Source organism: Alternaria postmessia, assembly GCF_024291825.1.
Source record: "Alternaria postmessia strain BMP 2775 chromosome Unknown scaffold_1, whole genome shotgun sequence".
NCBI lineage: Eukaryota > Fungi > Ascomycota > Dothideomycetes > Pleosporales > Pleosporaceae > Alternaria > Alternaria postmessia.
In genome coordinates this window covers 181,843-200,165 of record NW_026260074.1, presented here as the reverse complement: position 1 = coordinate 200,165, position 18,323 = coordinate 181,843, and the positions used below count along the sequence as shown (strand labels likewise).

Sequence of the window (18,323 nt, the reverse complement as noted above, 5' to 3'; positions counted from 1 at the left end):
AGACCTCCTTGCAACCGTACTTCGGTATCTACACATGTCCGAATCCTGTGTATCACCTCGGTAGAGTACAAAAGCCGCCCAGTGAAGGGCATGCTTCAAAAACAGTCATTGTAGTCCTATTCTCGCCATCAGACAGCGTTGGCCTCATGGTAACCCTTGCATTGAATCCGAATGAGGCTCTCACATCCCACGATAGAAGGCTATCGCGGCCAATGAGGAGCTAGGCGTTAGGTCGACTGGGGCGCTCGGGCCACAGAAGATTGATCGTTCCACCACCTTGGCGTTCCTCCCGCAACCACATTTTGCAAGACAGCTCTCCTGGCCCACCATCGACTCCATCACCACCACGATCCATTGGCAGCTGTAGGTCCCTCGACGGGAAGCTTCTCCCTTTCTTTTTCAATTTTCGACACTCTCCACTCCGCCCGCCGCCATGCTGCGCTCATCTATCATCCGGGCCTCGAGCTCGGCTGCCGCCATGTCATCGACCGCGACCCGCACCGCTCTCCCCAGAGCTGCCCCGGTAGCCTGCCAGCTTCAGCAATCCCGCCAGGCCCACGCCATCTCCAACCCAACCCTTGCCAACATCGAGAAGCGATGGGAAGACATGCCTCCCCAGGAGCAGGCCGACCTGTGGATGACACTTAGGGACCGCATGAAGACCGACTGGAAGGAGTTGACCATGCAGGAGAAGAAGGCCGGTGCGTACAATCCCATGAGGCGCATCTGGATGTCGCGAGAGCTGTTATGACGTATCTTGTGTTATGAACGAGGTACCCGAGCTAGCCCGCGGCATCTGGTGCGCGCTACGCGAGGTCATCGCGACGTACCGGAAAATTATCGATATGAACATTGCACTGACAACATGCTCTGCATACAGCCTATTTCATCGCCTTTGGCCCCCACGGTCCTCGCCGACCCCCGCCTCCGGATGAGGGCCGCAACGTCTTCCTCCTCTCCTCTGCCGTCATCGCCGGTGCCTTTGCCGTCTTCGCTTTCACGCGCATGTTCGCCAGCCCCATCCGACCCCGTACCATGACAAAGGAATGGCAAGAAGCCACCGAGGAGTACATGAAGGTGCGTAGCTCCAACGCTTTTATCAAGCGCCCCTTGTGTATGTATCAGTACTAACACGTCACAGTCGCAAGGAACCGAGCCCATCACCGGCTACAAGGGAATGATGGTACAGAGCAAGTCGGAGAAGGATCTCCCAGCGGGCCAGAAGCTCAACGACGAGTAAAGAGTCCGAATAGAAGAGTCACAACAATCACCATACCAATACCGATACCACATTTTCCTTGGGTCAATTTCCGTTTGGTACTGTCTGTGTCACATACAACAAGATCGAAAGCGTTACGAACGGCTGTCGATCGGCCATTGTCATAATAGTCCTCATTGTACAGAAATCTAGAGGCTTTTCGCGTTTGCCTGACGGTTCTCAACTTCGATCACGTGTAGGAAGCACGCTGTACGATTTGCCCAACTCTCAAATCAAGGCTCTCCACCCTCGTCACGTCAGGTTGTACCACGATAGTCAAGTGACAACTAACTAAATGCACAGTCTAACATGCTCAACATTATATAGTTTGTCCTGAATGCCTCGAATACAGTTGAACGCGTATCACAGCCTACAGACGAGATTGGACATTTTGTATCGCCTATATTGGACGACGAACGGCTCTTGTGCTATCTCCACTACACCATCTGGAAAATAAACACGTCTTTCTGTCTCCCAACTAAAGACCCCAATACTATCGATGATAATGAATTCTTGATGCACGGCCGCCTGCAAAACCGTCCTCGCAAACGACATCAGCACGATAGCATACATGACAGAGCACCGACCATAAAGCATATACATCGGGTAATGCATGTGGCAATCCGGAGAGGTGCAACAAGGAAGCAGTAGATCAAAAGCAATAACAACACGCCACATTAATGCCATGCTACATCGAGTGGTGATTGCATAAGCATAGAATCGTACTCGGACTTGCATGGGTATATGCGTAGAGCCGATGGTACAGAGGCGATCAGTTACACAACTGACAATAGTGGTATTGAGCGTACATGACCACATCCGCGGCCGAAGGTAATCTTTGCAGCACACACCGGATGAAGATAAGTCAGCTTCGTGATAGCATACTTTTAGCCGTGGACAGAGGGTGAGACCGCGGCCGCGGTTACGTTAGAGTGCGAAGCTTACTTGCAGTCCAGCTGAGTCCTGAGCTGAAGAGCTGAGCCCGTGTAGTGCTCATGTATATCTGCAACTTCCATGTAAATGGCTACCGCTGAACACCAAATACTTTTCTGGTTTCAGTAGAATATAGACTATGGCCACCAAAGGTCTTCTGACGATCGGAGCTTTGCCAGTCAATATCTATTGCGAATCAGAACAACCAGTCATGTAAATATCGCCAACATGTGTATCACTCTTTGTTCAACATATCTGAGGCAATACCATCCCGACCGCTCACGAGAGAGTTTGTTCAGATGTGTGGCTAGTGCTTGCAGTTTTGACTACGTTAGGCCACACTCGAAACTGCTCGCACGCTTAGGAAGCCTGTTGTATTGATTCTAATACGATGATCTGCTTTACGCATCCACTGTTTGAAAGACAATCCATGCCGTTGACTTGGTTGAAGGAAGGATGAGTGTAAGGGTCGTCTCTGGAAAGATGGTAATGATGTACACAAACACTTGACCATATGCGAGGTACTTCAGGAGAATGTTGGATATTGGATTCAAGGAGCAGGTTTAAATGCGGTGCTACTACTACGATTATGTGTCATGTCGTACGCATCAGATGAGTCCACGTACTTTTAGGCCCATGGTGAGATTTGAATATTTATCACAATTCCTCATATTGGGTCGTGCATGTCCTAGTACCTTGGTAAGTTGCAATGTTGACTCTTGTTATCAACAGTATGGTAACTTGAACCAATTCTCATTGGTCGCTTGATCCCAGCGTGTTGCCGGCATCTAGCAATTCTTGTATTGGAAGGGGCGAAAGCGGGTGATCTCCCAAGCTTAAGACTGATCGGGTTACAGCATACATGCGTTGGCTACTACACACCTATAACCACTATGGACAAATTCCTCGACTTAGACCCTTTGTATCGATCGCAAGCTGTATGTATATTGCCCAAGCTCTTTTCCAACGTCGGCAGCCCGCCGCTTTTAGTTCAGTGTTTGCTCTTAGGCTTGAGAATCGGTTTCTAGGCGTGGGGAGAAGAACTATACGTATGGCCACCTGTTGTTCAATAGAGTAACATCACCACGTGTGTTCAAAATACGCTATTACGTCGAATTGATATCATCGAGCGGTGAAGAATAATGTCCTGGAACATGTCTCTGGACGAGCATCAACATATATCCCTGAACCAAGTCGCAGCCATTCCCTAGACCAAGAACCACCGTATACAATAGAAAACTCAATCGGGTACAGAGATAACAAGCTCTAGTTTACCGCCTACGTTAACTTCTAAGAAGAAATTCTAGAAAGATTAATAGCATTGTAGACTTCTAGATTCTCTACCTATGTCTAGGAAAGTCTTAACACGCTTTATTGTAGTAGGCATAAGTATTTTGCTCAAAGAGATGTTCAATTTCTCTCTTTAAGCTAGTGAACGATGTCGTTGGGAAGATCACGAACACAGATGCTAAACTGTATTCCCGTGGTCAGAACAGCATTTATCACGAGCAGGGAAAAACTGAGGTGTGTTGAACAAGAAAAAGCGGTCTCTTCATGCACGATAAGTTACAGGAAGCCACGCATCAAAGCACCCGCTTAAAAGTCCCACAGTTTCAGAGGTATATCTTTTGTACAAAGTGAGACTACCAGCGAATTGCACTAGACACTCTGGCCGACTCTTCACCCACCATCAAAGTCCGTCTATGACTTCTCGAGCTCAGCAAGAATCTTCTCTCCCTTGGCGCGTGCTGACTCGAAGTCACCAACCATGTAGAAAGCACCTGAAAATGTCAGTTATACGCTATGAATGCGGAGATAGTCGAGACTCACCCTCGGGAAGGTCGTCACCCTCACCAGTCAAGATAGCCTTGAATGATCGGATGGTGTCCTTGAGGTCGACAAGCTTGCCCTCAATACCAGTGAAGACCTGGGCGACAGCGAAAGGCTGGCTCAAGAAACGCTGGATCTTACGGGCACGCTCGACGGTAAGCTTGTCAGCTTCCGACAACTCGTCCATACCGAGAATGGCAATGATATCCTGGAGCGACTTGTACTCCTGGAGAATCTGCTGAACGCGGGTGGCGGTGTCGTAGTGGTCCTGACCAATGACACGGGGGTCCAACATACGGGACTTGGAGTCAAGAGGGTCGACGGCGGGGTAGATACCCAACTCGGAGATACCACGGGACAAGACAGTGGTGGCGTCCAAATGGGCGAAGGTGGTGGCGGGGGCAGGGTCAGTCAAATCGTCAGCGGGCACGTAGACGGCCTGGACGGAGGTGATGGAACCCTTGGTGGTGGTGGTAATACGCTCCTGCATGACACCCATGTCAATGGCGAGGGTGGGCTGGTAACCGACGGCAGAGGGGATACGACCAAGAAGAGCGGACACCTCGGAACCGGCCTGGGTGAAACGGAAAATGTCTATTGCCGAAGTCAGTGTATGTCTCACAGGCAGTTCGTACAAGCACTTACTGTCGATGAAGAGAAGCACATCCTGTCCCTCTTCGTCACGGAAGTATCTTTTTTCCCATTAGCCACGACGTTGTCAACACAGTGAATTCAAGACTTACTCAGCAACAGTAAGACCAGTAAGAGCGACACGGGCACGGGCACCCGGGGGCTCGTTCATCTGACCGAAGACGAGGGCGACCTTGGAGTCACCGTCAAGCTGAATGACGGAAGTCTCCTGCATCTCGTGGTACAGATCGTTACCCTCACGGGTACGCTCACCGACACCAGTGAAGACGGAGAAACCACCGTGGGCCTTGGCGATGTTGTTCTGCCTGCCGTTAGCTAATGCTCAGCCAGTAGACAGTGTGTCTCCTTACAATCAGCTCCTGAATGAAGACAGTCTTTCCGACACCAGCACCTCCGAAGAGACCAATCTTTCCACCACGAGCGTAAGGAGCCAACAGGTCGACAACCTTGATACCGGTAACGAGGACCTCAGCGGAGGTGGATTGCTCGGTGAACTCCGGGGGGTCGGCGTGGATGGGAGCGTACTTGGTGGCCTTGATGGGACCACGCTCGTCAATGGGGTCACCAGTGACGTTCATGATACGACCAAGGGTACCGTGACCAACGGGAATCTTGATGGGGGCACCGGTGTCGGTGGCCTTGGAACCGCGGACGAGACCCTCGGTACCATCCATGGCAATACATCTGACGACGTTCTCACCCAAATGTTGCTGTCCTGAATCAGTGATGCTGTTCCCACTTCTTCAATTCTTGGCGTCCTTACAGCAACTTCGAGAATCAGCTTCTGGTCGCCGTTCTGGGTGGTGACGGCGTTGAGAATAGCAGGGAGCTGCTCGGTGTCGAACTTGACCTGTAGTTAATGGTCAGCGGCCGTTGTCTTGATGCAACGAAAAGTTTTCCTTGAACTGCTCACATCTACGATGGCGCTGTCCTTTGTCAGTAAAGAATACTTGTGAGTTATGCTAGAGGACTTACCCAATGACCTGATGAATCTTGCCATCCTTTGTTGCGTCGGTGCTGGCGAATCGGGTGGAGAGCGCGGGGGCGAAGCTCTTCTTCATGGGCGAAAATGCGCTGCGGCGGATGGCCGGCCTGCGCATGGAAGCGCGGAGCGCCTGCTGGATCCCACTGTCGAAATAGGCGTCAGTCCATCTCAATTCATCATCAATTGGACTCAATGGGCGGTTGGCTTACCTCTTCAGCATTGTGAGATATGTGGTAGACGGATTGGTGAGTGGAGAGAGGGTGGGTTGGTGAGGAAAGAGCTTCTCACAGCTCGAAAGGAAAGCGGACGGCGTTCCAAGAGATCCGTGCGCGACTAGTGCCCACGAGGTTAGTTGATGGCGAGGAGACAACCCCAGGATCGCATCGTAAACTCTCCCACGATACCCCAAACACGTTTTTATCCTGCCGATGTTCTTCGGGAGTGCTCGACCTCTCATGAACGCACCTCAATCTTACACAACCATGCTCTCCGTTGATGTTACGACGCCTCCCCGCCTTCCGATTCGCCCCGATTGAATATCCGCCTCGGGACAATAAAACCACAAAAAGAGAGAGTTGATGTGGTATCCCTATGCTATGAGCAACGCTAAGCCTTTCGTTTGGTCACCAAAGCAGAACAGATAGCGGACTCTTAGTGACATCACGTCTGCAAAGGGAAGGCATATTCCCATCAACAACAGGCATCTGGTTGTGCACCAACAAAAGGCGCCTCGCCAAGTGCAGGAAAGAATAAATTGCCATCATTATTAGCATTTCGTTCCATCTTTCTGGCTTGACCCAGAGATTTATGTTTCAAACACACGACGAAACTATTATCCAGTCGACTGCAGATACGAGGGTCGTATTACTCGTGACTGGCTTCCATTGTGCGATAGCATAACCTAAAGGTATTCGCAGATAAAAATGGTGCACCGGGGTTTGATCTTTACTCTGGTTTGGAGACTACAAGCAGACTGTTGCTGTGTGTAATGCCACATTCTCCAACCCTGTATGAATCAAACACTTCGAGCGGTGTGAGTAAATTGAACTCTTTCTCCCAGCAATTCTGCCTAGGTACGTACCTGGATATGATGATACTGTCAAGACTCAAGCTATGAATGTGCGTTATCTACCCGATTTATGCTTTAGGCCACAATATACCCTGAGGGTCTTCACTGAGCATTTCATCGCCGTGCTACACAACGATATGATGATATATTCTCCACGTGTCAGGTACAACTGTGCTGTGTGCAGCCTGTGTTTTACGCCAAAACGTAGCCTAAAGGTATTCACCTGGGGTTTCGTTGACAGCCTCCTCCACAACAGGAAGATGTAAGCTCCAAACTTCAAGCAAGAAATATGTTTGTGATTGACATATTCCTTACATTCAACATATTCATGGCCAACAATAACAATGTCATTGTTATCTACGTGGTATCTTGTCCTGCGATTGCCAGCTAGCAGGGTATGTGACAGCAAACTACTTACACAACAAGTTGGGACAACAACTAAGGCAACGAAGGGTCTTAAGCTGTTGATATGTGTTCTTAGGGCACGACTAGAAAGATAAAGATATATATTAAGCATTCTTTACTGACAAACGGCAGCGCTGTCGTAGACGTAAGAGATGGGAAAACTTTTCGTTACATCAAGACAACGGCCGCTGACCATTAACTACAGGTTAAGTTCGACACTAAGCAGCTCTCTGCTATAGCACGGTAACTTGAAGATAGTTAAAACTGGGCGTGCTCCAAAACGTACCCTGAAGGTTTTCGCTACGAAAACTATTGCTGTGCTGTGCTAAGGCAGGTGATGTATACTCCAAGGTTGGAATATGTCGCATATATTGTACATGTTGCTATGAGTAAAGTCATCGTATGTATACAGGTCTTCATCCACTCTTTTCCATCTTGGGTTTCTTTGGCCCAACGAAATTGCATAGCGCGCCGCTGTTCACAGCAATAACTTTCCATCCCTCGGGTACTGCCCCAAACTCCTCGTTCTCTTTCTCGGTCGCACTCAACTTCCAGATCTTTCCTGTTTCTCTATCAAACCACTCCCTTCCCTCGTCTGTCTGAAGTAGTTCGCGCAGAACGAACTTCGTTACAGCATTACTGTCTGTAGGGCTGATCGAATCGGGAAGCTTCTGGATATCCACGTCGAATTTGCGTTTACCATCTATCTGAACAACACACTTGCGCGTCGTAGTGAGGAGTGGTATAATAGCTAGATCAGCGGTTGGAAAACTTCTTGCGAAGACGGTTTGTACGCTGCCTTCGTGCGTTTGAGATGTGGTACAGGTGTTCAGTTGGTGCCAAGCTTCTTCGGCAACACCAGGAGCGATAGGGGCGAGCATACGGACGAGGTGTGCCATAGAGTACCACTTGAGATATGGTGTAATGTGAGACGCATGTGGGGCGTCCCAGATGGCATTCGTTAGCGTCATTAGATCGCTGATGATGGTATTCAGTGAGTATGTCTGCGAGTACGACTCGGTAACACTGGCGATGGTTTCTTGCGTCTTGATCCAAAGTTTCGCTTCATCTTGCTTGAGTATAGACACTAAGCTTTCGCGTGTGGCGTTCAAAGAATCTTCGCTTGTTGAAGTATCCTGCAGGATGTTGAGGAGTTTCTTGTCAACATGTTCCGGTACTGTAAACTTCTCCATTTCATCATCAGGTATCCAGGGCGCTGTGGAAAGTTTGATGATTCGATGTAGCCACCGTTGCACGCCGGTAATCTTTTTCTCATCCCACTCAAGCACATCACTGACAGGGGCTTGGAAGAGCATATGCGCGCGCGTTGCGTCTGCGCCGTACTTGGCGATTGTAGCTCCTGGATCCACGCCGTTGTACTTGCTCTTCGACATCTTCTCAAAGCTGACATTTGGAGTCACACCACTAGCCTTGATGATGGGCTTGGAAGGATTCGTTAAGTCAACTTCATCTGGACGCAAGAAGCGACCGTTCTCGGGGTCAGTGAAGGTTTCTCCGTGAACCATACCTTGGGTGATGAGGCGCGTGAAAGGTTCACCATTCGTCAAATGGCCCTTGGGCCACGATGAAGTGGTTGCCAGGAACTTGGATATGAAGCGCGCATACAGTAGATGGAGGATCGCGTGCTCTACACCGCCAACGTAGAGGTCTACAGGCATGCCGCTATTTGTCTTTGTAGGGTCGACCAAGGCATGCTCGTTTTTGGGATCCAGAAATCTGAAGAAATACCAAGACGAGTCCATGAAAGTGTCCATCGTATCTGTCTCACGCTCAGCAGCTGAGCCGCACTTCGGACATGCGGTTTTTTTCCAGTTCTCATCTTCTGCTAGCGGGTTGCCTTTGCGTCCCTCGAAAAAGCTGTCAGGCAAGTTTGGTAATTCCACCGGGAGATCCTTCTCAGGTACAGGAACAGCTCCACAAGAGTCACAATGAACGATAGGGATTGGCGCACCCCAGTAACGTTGCCGACTGATCAACCAGTCTCGGAGTCGCCAGTTTGCTGTCTTTTGAGCTGGCTTCCCAGTGTCGGTTATTGCTCGCACAACCTCGTTCGCGGCTTGCTTCGAGGTCATGCCACCGAAATGCTCTATGTCAGCAGCGATAAAACCTTTCTCAGTCACTGGCATGTCTTTGCCACTACAAGGTACAAGCGACAGTGGTAGAGCGCCTTTCTTAGCAGATATAACAACCTTGACTGGCTCATCACCGACATTCGTTCGCCAAAAGGCATGATCTCGCGCATCGTGGCCTGGAACACCCATTACAGCGCCCGAGCCGTAGTCATCCAAAACATATGGAGCCACATAGATAGGTATAGAAGGTCCCGTAGTGCCTCTAACATGCGCAAGCGGGTTGCGTGCTACAATGTCTCGTAGCCTGAACCCCTCCTTGGTGTCCAGGGGTAGCTCTTTTGCTCGCTCCACAAAGGCGCGAAGCTCTGAATTCTCGATAGCTAGCTGCTGGACGATTGGATGACGCATCGAGAGAGCAATGTATTGCACTCCGAACAATGTGTCAGCTCTGGTAGTGAAGACATCGACGGGCTCAAAGCGCGTCTCGCTGTTAGTCGAGATGACATCGAACCAAAGCTGCGCGCCTTCAGATTTGCCAATCCAGTTTCTTTGCATTGCAAGGACTTTCTCGGGCCACTTTCCATCTCGTGCAAGAGCGTCCAGGTCCTTTAGCAGAGGCTCTTGGAACTCCTTGATCTTCAGAAACCATTGCTTCAGCATCACTTTCTCGACCTTTGCGCCGGAGCGCCAGGAACAGCCATTGGCGTCTACTTGTTCGTTCGCGAGGACGGTCTTGTCGACAGGATCGTAGTTCACGAGAGATTCGGCTTGGTAGGCTAGTCCGCGTTCATGGAGCATGAGAAAAATCCGTTGAGTGTGCTTGTAGAAATGGGGATCGCATGTTCGTATCTCCTACATACATTCATCAGCCCATGCTCGACTAGATTTGCTGTTTTCCATACAGAGTCCCAGTCCCAGCGCCCACCCATTTCCTTCATTTGGCCCTTCATAGTATCGATATTTTGCAGCGTCCATTTCTCCGGATGTACCCCTCGCTCGATCGCTGCATTCTCAGCCGGCAAGCCAAATGCATCCCATCCGATGGGGTGCAGGACCTTGTAGCCCTGCATATGCTTGTATCTGGAGAGAACATCGGATATCGTGTATACGCGCAGGTGGCCGAGGTGGAGCGTGCCGGAGGGGTATGGGAACATGGGCAGCACGTATGCATTTCCTCTGTCGGACTCCCGCAAGTCGTGCCATTGGGATGACAGTCGATCCCAGTGTGGCTGCCATTTGGCAGTGAGCGATTCGACCTTGATTCCTTCAGCTCTTGACTTCCTCTCCAACGTGCTCGCCCATCGTAAACCTATACGCGGGCGGAGGAAAAGGAGACGTGGGGCGCGTCGCCGGCCCACGGATTGCAGACTGAGACCACGCATCACCTTGTCGTATGCGCATGTCGTACACTTGTCGTATTCATAGTCGGAAGGATGCGCGACCTGATCTACGCCAAGCCTCCACTTGTGAACGACTCCCACAATTTTTGGGCCTATCGATAAGACGAGGATCATGCAAACACTTTGGATCTCTGACAACTACGAAGCTGAAAATTGTATACCCACGCTGTAACTATAACATGCCATGGAGGTATACGCAATTCCTCATACACGTAGAAATTCATGCAGAATCTAGTGGTTACCTCAACGGTAAGTATTCAGATGCAAACTTGAGCTTTCCCAGTTCGATGTAGCTTCCAGGGCTAGCGTCGAAACGGGAGCTAGTCCAATGACGGCATAGGAGCCCGTCGGTTTCAACAGCGCATGCAAGCTTCACCACTCATACACGGCAGCTGTGAATGCTTGACAAAGGGGTGCTGGATACTACCCCTATCTGCTACTCCGCTCATCATATCATATCTTCTCTCCATGGCTAGCAGGTAGAGTTGCGCGCAGCCTTTCCATCCGCATCATGGCCGGTCGCTATTCCAACCTCCCACCGCCGACTCGCGATTCACTCGAACTTGCCTCACTGGCCTCCTCTTCGCACCCCTCGCGCCGGACCTCTGAAGAATCTTCTACCTCGGGTGCGCCTTCTTCGCGCAGACTGTCATTTGACGATGAGGACCCCTTGTCAGAACTGAACCCTGCTGGTCACGATCCGAACAGACCACGGCACACTCGCTCGTACAGCGTATCCTCAGCCTTCGACTTTGCACCCAATCTATTTCCTCTCTCTAGCACTGCGCAGGGATACACAGCACTGGGCGCACCTTCAAACCCGGCCCTAGACCCGTCCAACGCGCTTAACGGCGGCTCACTAGAGAAGAACAAGAGTTTGACATACCTTAATGGATTGTCGTTAGTAGTTGGGCTTATAATAGGAAGCGGCATCTTCTCTTCGCCATCACAAGTCAACAAGAATGCTGGATCGCCAGGCGCGTCCCTTATTGTCTGGGTCGTGGCCGGAATACTGGCATGGACGGGTGCCGCGAGTTATGCGGAGCTCGGAGGTGCTATACCACTCAATGGTGGTGCACAAGTCTATTTATCCAAGATTTTCGGAGAATGGGCAGGATTCTTGTTTACGTGGTGTGCAGTCGTGGTGCTGAAACCAGGCTCAGCAGCCATCATTGCAATAATCTTTGGAGAATATTTAGTGCGCGCTATAATTGGTGCCGAAGCTGTGGACGCGAGCACATGGTTGAACAAGGGCGTGGCTTTGGTGGGACTTGTGGCCGTCACGCTACTGAACTGTGTGTCCACCAAGCTGGGCACCAGAAGCGCCGATGTCTTCATGTTTCTGAAGTTCTTTGCGCTTACAGGAGTCACCGTAATCGGTATCGTAGTTGCAGCGACAGGGCTGTCATACAAGGGTGACGCGAATGAAGACTGGAAGAACCGAGGCTGGTTCGAGGATACTAGCGAAAACGTTAGCAATTGGGCTGTAGCGCTCTATGCCGGACTCTGGGCTTTCGATGGTTGGGACAACGTAAGTCAAGACTCCCGCAATTCCTCTAGCCTCTGCTAATGGCGTCAGGTCAACTACGTGACTGCCGAATTCAAGAATCCGACCCGCGATCTCCCCCGCGTTATCCACACCTCTCTCCCGCTCGTCATACTCTGCTACATCCTAGCCAACATATCCTATTTCCTCGTACTCCCCACCTCCGTCATCGAGTCGTCCAACACCGTCGCCGTAGCCTTTGGATCACAAGTGTTTGGTCCCATCGGCTCACTCATACTCGCATTGTTTGTCTCGGGATCATGTTTCGGTGCACTGAACGCGACAACATTCACATCTGGCCGCCTTGTTTACGCTGCTGGCAAAGAAGGTTATCTCCCATCTCTATTCGGGAACATTGGACTGGGAAAGAATCATAGGGCGATCCGCTTGCACAGCATGAATTCAACACAAGGGAAGAGCAAGATACCAAAGAAGCTAGTGAGCTGGTTTGCAGACGCTGACGCAGGCTTCTTCTTTACGCCTATTTCCGCCATGGTACTCAATGCTGTCCTAACAGCCATTTACATCGTCGTCGGCAGCTTCGACACTCTCGTCACCTTCTATGGTGTAGCAGGGTACGCGTTCTATTTTCAAACAGTACTTGGCCTCATCATCCTTCGCGTCCGAGAACCTGATCTGGAACGTCCATATAAAACCTGGATCACCACGCCCATTATCTTTTGCTGCGTTAGTCTCTTCCTGTTAAGCAGAGCCGTGTTTGCCGAGCCATTACAGACACTACTCGTTGTAGCGTTCATGGTAGTGGGCTTAGTGATATGGTTTGCATGGGTGGGAAGGCGCAGAGGGAAGGAGCAGAACAAGTTTCGGATGCCTGAAGAAGGCAATGAAAAGGTAGGATGGAAGTTCTGGCAACGTTGGAGACGATGAAATAGATAATGCTGTCCTGTAGTATAAGCGCCATGGTTGTACAAGCTACGTAGAAATGAATAAATGATAATAATGCGTAAGGGTTCTGTTGCATCGTCTCTGTCATCGACGTCATCGCACAACAACGCATCTCGTTCCAAGTCATGACGGATGGAAAATCCATTAATTAGCCCCGCTGGGCAGATCAAGACCCTGGCATCGTTCACGGAACTACTGACGAAGGAGCCCTACGTAGACACATACTGGACAGCAATGCCCAGCCACGTGGTGATCACACCATTATGCGTTCGACTCGTCTGCCCGAAACAAAAGGCGAATAGAAAATCATAGATCCACGCCCGAATGCTGCCCGGGTTCCGGCCCAACACAAGATTTGGAATTCTGTACCAGCCCTTGGATGAAAAGGAGAAAAGTGGGAACGGGTATACGGATCGAGAAGATCAATGGTTGCAACTCCTGGTTAACTAATCGTGAGGTCTGTTGACGTTGATACAGCTACCAATAGGACGTACGTGTAGTACGAACACCAAACCCTACCTCAATGGTATACACCGTTGTTTCTCTTTCAGAATTACAGTTTACATCACTATGTATACCTTTGGGTTAAGTTTCCAGTGATTGATACGACCAAAGAAATGAGCTTCTTCGCATAGGCTATCAATGGTCCGTGGGCATCGTGACATATAATGGACGCGTGATGATATGGAGAATGGTTTTACTTTGTTTAGAGTTCTACAACTTTCGAATGGGACTAGCGAGATTGACTATGCTACGACGTATCAAGGCCTACCACCTTCTTGGATAATTAACAGGCTCAATGAAGAGACAATGGGAAGATAGATGAGACGTGAAGAAAGGTAACTGGGGGAAATGGGAGGTAGGAGGGGGAGGGAAGGGTGTGGGTATAAAGAGCGGATGTACTGTGCCCAATTCCGTGGCAGGGTGCGCAGCACCGGTGTTCGTGAATGAATGTTCGTATCGTAAGCAACGTGACGGAGAAGGCCGCCTGGTAGGGCCTGGAAGCCTACAGTAAGCCCGTAGTCTTCATGCGACAAAGCCAAGATGGCCTGTGCGAGACGCTGTCGCAGGAGTTGTGCAAACATGAAACCGAAACCGTAACGCCTGTGTGGGTATGTTGCCCAGACGCGAACCACCCAAGTCGCCGAAGCAAAGAAACAAGAAATCCAGGAACCTGCATCTCCCCAGTTTATCGTACAGCGGCTCGTCGCCGATCCCGGTCTAGCGGTAGAAAGGAAAAGAAAGACCCTGAAAAGCACTCTCATGCCTCAGATCCAGCCATTGGGTCGCGGAGTGCGAGACATTGTGCCTGCCCCAAGTGGGATGCGGGCTGTGGGTGACGGGGATGCACGGCCACTGTTTGATCGTGCAAGGTTGGCAACCGACACGGGCGTTGCTGGTTGTGATGCTGTAGTGGGTGAACCAACTGATGCAACGGGTGTCACAGGGTTCATCCGCAGTCCGCTTATGCATGCAGGTGCGGGGACGACAGGTTGTGTCGGGGTTGCGAAGCGTGGAGGTGGGTTTGGTGATTTCGGTGGTGGGGAGGGTAGCAACTTCTCGCGCTGAGCCTGGAGATAGGCGCTGGACTGAGCTGACGGCGTGAGAGGAAAGGCTGGGGTCCGTCCCGGGCTGTTAGCCCTGGGCCGAGTTGGCGAGTCACCACGCGGGGGTGGTTGGGGAAACGTGCTCGGGCTAGGCATCTCTTCAGATGGTGATATGCCTGTCGTAGAGGGCTTCTGGATCGGGAGGCCTAATGAATCTTCGCTTGAATCAGTGACCCCTCGTTTTAGCGGTGGTGTATCTCGTTCGGCTCGCGTACATTTGGCTGCTGCAAGCGTTGCAGGCGCTACTGAGAAGCGGAGACCAATCTGAACTGTTGCGCTACTATCTGTACTTTGCATGCGTTGGTGCCGTTCCGCAAATGGTAGTTTTGGCTTGCTGAGAAAGTCGAAAGCATCGCTGACGTTGGTAACCGAGCCTCGTCGTGTGAAGCGCCGTAGGGCGAGTTTAGAAACCGAGGAACCGTCTGATGTAGCTTTAGGATCGTAGACAGTTGGAGGAAGGCGAGGTACCTCTTCCGCGCGTGTGGGGAAAAGAGAGTAACTTTGCTTGCGTTCATGTGTTGTAGCATCATTGTCAAGAGCAGGTGGTAGAGGCCACTTTGTGAGATCGATCGGGCTTCCAGGTTTGGTCGATGCCGGCGTCAAAGCCCGCTCGGGTCGTTCAAAGTACTCGGCATCAAAGTCCCCACGGTTCTTCTCCGGCCCAACATCGATCAGACCCTGTTGGCTGTGTAGACGATGAGTTGTTTGTAGTGCCATCGGGCCGCTGATCTGCATTTCCAGATCGCTAGGACCGAAGAATCGAATTTTTGGTCGTTGTTGTTTCGCAGGAGCCTTGAGCTCTTCGATGGGACGGATGACCATTCGTGTAGCATTCGTACGAAGGAAGAGATGGAAGAAGGTGATGACCATTCCTGAGGAGAAGAGCGAGATTTCTGCGATTCGAGAAGCGGCCAGTGCTTCCATAAATTCTCGTCGAAGAGACTGTACTTCAACTGGGATGACGAGAGTCTACGATTGTCAGCTAATGGAAAAAAGAGAGCAGTAGGGATACTCACGTAAATAAGTGCAGCCACAATCAGAAAGTAGGTCATGCGTGAAGCTGAAATACGCTCATTGTGATCGATCTCGGGTGTTCTCATCAGTTGGATACTGATCAAAGCGGCTACCAAGAGCAAGAGGAAGACAAGAACAGAAAGAAAAATCAACATGAGAAGATCGTATCGCATAGGAAACCAGATAAGGCCACCAAAGCAAGTGTTTGGCGATGGCCAGGCCACAGTTGGCATCCAGGTGAGCAGAAGCATAAACGATACGACGGCGACACATATTGTTGTGTTCCACTTGCCGCGTGGAGCGAATCGGTCTTGTTTGTAGGCTCTGACCACGACTTCGATGCCGAAAACCAAGGTGATGTACCCGATCAGAAAAATAGCTACCGCCCGTCAGTCTCTTTGTCCGCAGATCGCAAAGCGTGCTAAGCGTACCAGGGAATGTGACCATTGCCAGTCCGCGACAACTCTTAGAAAACACACTATGGAGTGTAGTGCCCTGCACTGATACGAAGATAATTTGTTGTAGAACGGCACCGCAGGCCAACGCGAGTGGAAAAGTTTCAGCAGGGTGAACATTGTGCAAAGCATTGAATCTCCTATAATCTGTTAGTAATAATGCAACTATCCAACAATTCGTACCTACTTCTTCCTGGGAAGGACCTGAAGAGCTGCTGCGCGTCGTGCGTCTGAGACAATTCGATGGACCGTCAATAATGTCAAAGCAAGGCTAAACGCTCCCAGGGTAAGATGTGTCGTTCGGAGCGTTTGTACTTGTTGCAGCTGTAGACTTGCGATAAGGGTTCTTGTCGTGTTTGTTTGTGTCCAGGGAACTTGACGAACGGCCGAAGTGTTGAGAGTCAAGTTGAAGTGCGATCGGGCCTCGAGCTGAGGGAAATGGTCCGCCCATGATTCCATCTTGCCGGCTTCAGTTACAACAGGTGTAGAAGGAATAATATTGTCTCGCTGGTAACCAGCAGCGGCTGAAGAAAGGAAATCGACTAGGTATTCATGGAGACCGTATGACTGACGTAAACGAACGAGTAACCAGCTCAGTGTCAAAGAAGGAAATGGCTAAGCCTGCCAGCAGAGCAACGAAAGAAGGGGAAAGAGCGTGAGCATTAGACGTAAGAGACAAGAGACGGGTATGAGACTCCAAACGGTATATGACAAAACCACTGGGCGGTAGCAGCAACGCACGGTTTCGGAACAGCGGTCCTCAGGCGTCTATCCGGCCATTGGCTGAAGGGACCCGCATTAGCAAAGATCCATTCGGTTCATATTACAGGTCGCATCTTCCCGCAATGGGTGGGAGTGGGGTTTCAACCTCATGCGAGCCACATACTACTAGGTAACCTGGGCAGCGGAAGCAGCGAAACCCGTGTTAGTACCGCTGCCCCGAAGACTAGCCAGCCGCCTTGGAAAACCTCTCGCTCTGGCCTTGCTCGAATATTGACCAGGTTGAACAGGTCTTGGGTTCAGTAAGACGTCATTGCTTTGACGTTGCCCTAGTGGACGTATCCGCCAGGGTCCAGTGAACACCCCTTTGGCCCTCGTCATAGCGCGACGATACTCTTCACGTTGACTTTGCGGCGCGCAATTTCTTCTGACGCTGGACACTATACTTGGATTCCTGGGTAGCTATTTCAAGCGCGGAAGCGCTGATGTAGAGAGTGGCGCAAAGTCGGTGGTGGTGAGGTGGATGTGGTCGGACTAGAGTTCTGATGCGAGCTGGGTTTAGACTGTGCCGCAGATCCTCGCTTCAACCCTGTCCGAGACACTGAGAACTCCAGAACCCCTGTCGGCTCAACGGTCGCCGGGAGGACCTCGCAAGCTGATGACACGGTTCGCAGTGGATTTGGCTAGCGGCAAGTTATAAGCAATATCTTATAGAAAACGGAGGGTGATGGGTAAAGCCACGAGGCAATGCTATATTGAGTGTTGTAGATGGGGCAGTTTTGCATAGTTGACCAGTAGGAACGATTCGAAGACATAAGTGTAAGATTGAAGGATGCGAGAGCGTCCATCGGATGCAACACGGAAAGAGCCGATTGAGATGCTCAGATGGGGTATGCTTGGTTCTCCACCGAACAGACTTTGTGACTACTGAACCTGTCAAGCCGCATGGGCAATCGTGGCGCAGAAAAGCATCGCGTTCGAGCCGACGGTACCTCGTCAAGTACGCACCACCTCACGGCGATCAGTATGTGCGTTGTCACAGGCTGCTACGTAGCCGCTGTAGTCAAGACTCCAGCGGCTACATAGTGGTACAGTCACACTCGCATCGTGCTACCTACCCTGACGGTCTGGCCGCTGCCATTCTGCTGTAGAATCTTATGTGACAAGCCACCGAAGCCAAGACTGAGTAGAGAAGGACTTGCAAATCTTACTATAACAGGTAGTGCACGAAGTTCGTCAAGGCATAATGATGCTCGTATGGAAAGAGGAGAACTTTCGAGAAGACCAAGCCACTGGTCTTTACACTGCCCCAGCCACACAGCACGAGATACAAGGGTATGCCTCAGAGAAATCCCCGACAATGCAAATCAAGAATTGGGCGGACGCGAGCATGCTGATCCGTTGTCGTGGGTGGGATCAACACTAGGAAGACCAGAATGTGCAGACTAAAA

The 18,323-nt window shown here is 50.8% G+C and overlaps 5 protein-coding genes across 5 annotated transcripts; 2 read left to right on the top strand and 3 right to left on the bottom strand.

The window, feature by feature from the left end:
* Positions 1-478: 478 nt before the first annotated feature.
* Positions 479-1,240, top strand: CYA4 (Cytochrome c oxidase polypeptide 5, mitochondrial; the record flags this gene model as incomplete). Its single annotated transcript, XM_051726397.1, has 3 exons — positions 479-701; positions 881-1,077; positions 1,142-1,240. 3 exons carry the CDS (start codon positions 479-481, stop codon positions 1,238-1,240), a joined length of 519 nt encoding a protein of 172 aa, XP_051593579.1.
* A 2,652-nt stretch (positions 1,241-3,892) lies between these two features.
* ATP2 (atp2, beta subunit of the F1 sector of mitochondrial F1F0 ATP synthase) lies at positions 3,893-5,877 on the bottom strand (the record flags this gene model as incomplete). The annotated part of the gene is made up of 9 exons (XM_051726396.1): positions 3,893-3,972; positions 4,022-4,615; positions 4,667-4,713; positions 4,765-4,973; positions 5,023-5,382; positions 5,436-5,522; positions 5,586-5,598; positions 5,648-5,800; positions 5,867-5,877. The coding sequence occupies 9 exons, from the start codon at positions 5,875-5,877 to the stop codon at positions 3,893-3,895; spliced, it is 1,554 nt and encodes a 517-aa protein (XP_051593578.1).
* A 1,670-nt stretch (positions 5,878-7,547) lies between these two features.
* Positions 7,548-10,738, bottom strand: J4E82_000071 (uncharacterized protein; the record flags this gene model as incomplete). Its single annotated transcript, XM_051726395.1, has 2 exons — positions 7,548-10,076; positions 10,127-10,738. 2 exons carry the CDS (start codon positions 10,736-10,738, stop codon positions 7,548-7,550), a joined length of 3,141 nt encoding a protein of 1,046 aa, XP_051593577.1.
* Positions 10,739-11,135: 397 nt separating this feature from the next.
* Positions 11,136-13,058, top strand: J4E82_000070 (uncharacterized protein; the record flags this gene model as incomplete). The annotated part of the gene is made up of 2 exons (XM_051726394.1): positions 11,136-12,155; positions 12,204-13,058. 2 exons carry the CDS (start codon positions 11,136-11,138, stop codon positions 13,056-13,058), a joined length of 1,875 nt encoding a protein of 624 aa, XP_051593576.1.
* A 1,286-nt stretch (positions 13,059-14,344) lies between these two features.
* On the bottom strand, positions 14,345-16,611 carry J4E82_000069 (uncharacterized protein; the record flags this gene model as incomplete). Its single annotated transcript, XM_051726393.1, has 4 exons — positions 14,345-15,652; positions 15,700-16,076; positions 16,129-16,292; positions 16,340-16,611. 4 exons carry the CDS (start codon positions 16,609-16,611, stop codon positions 14,345-14,347), a joined length of 2,121 nt encoding a protein of 706 aa, XP_051593575.1.
* Between the last annotated feature and the right edge of the window lie 1,712 nt (positions 16,612-18,323).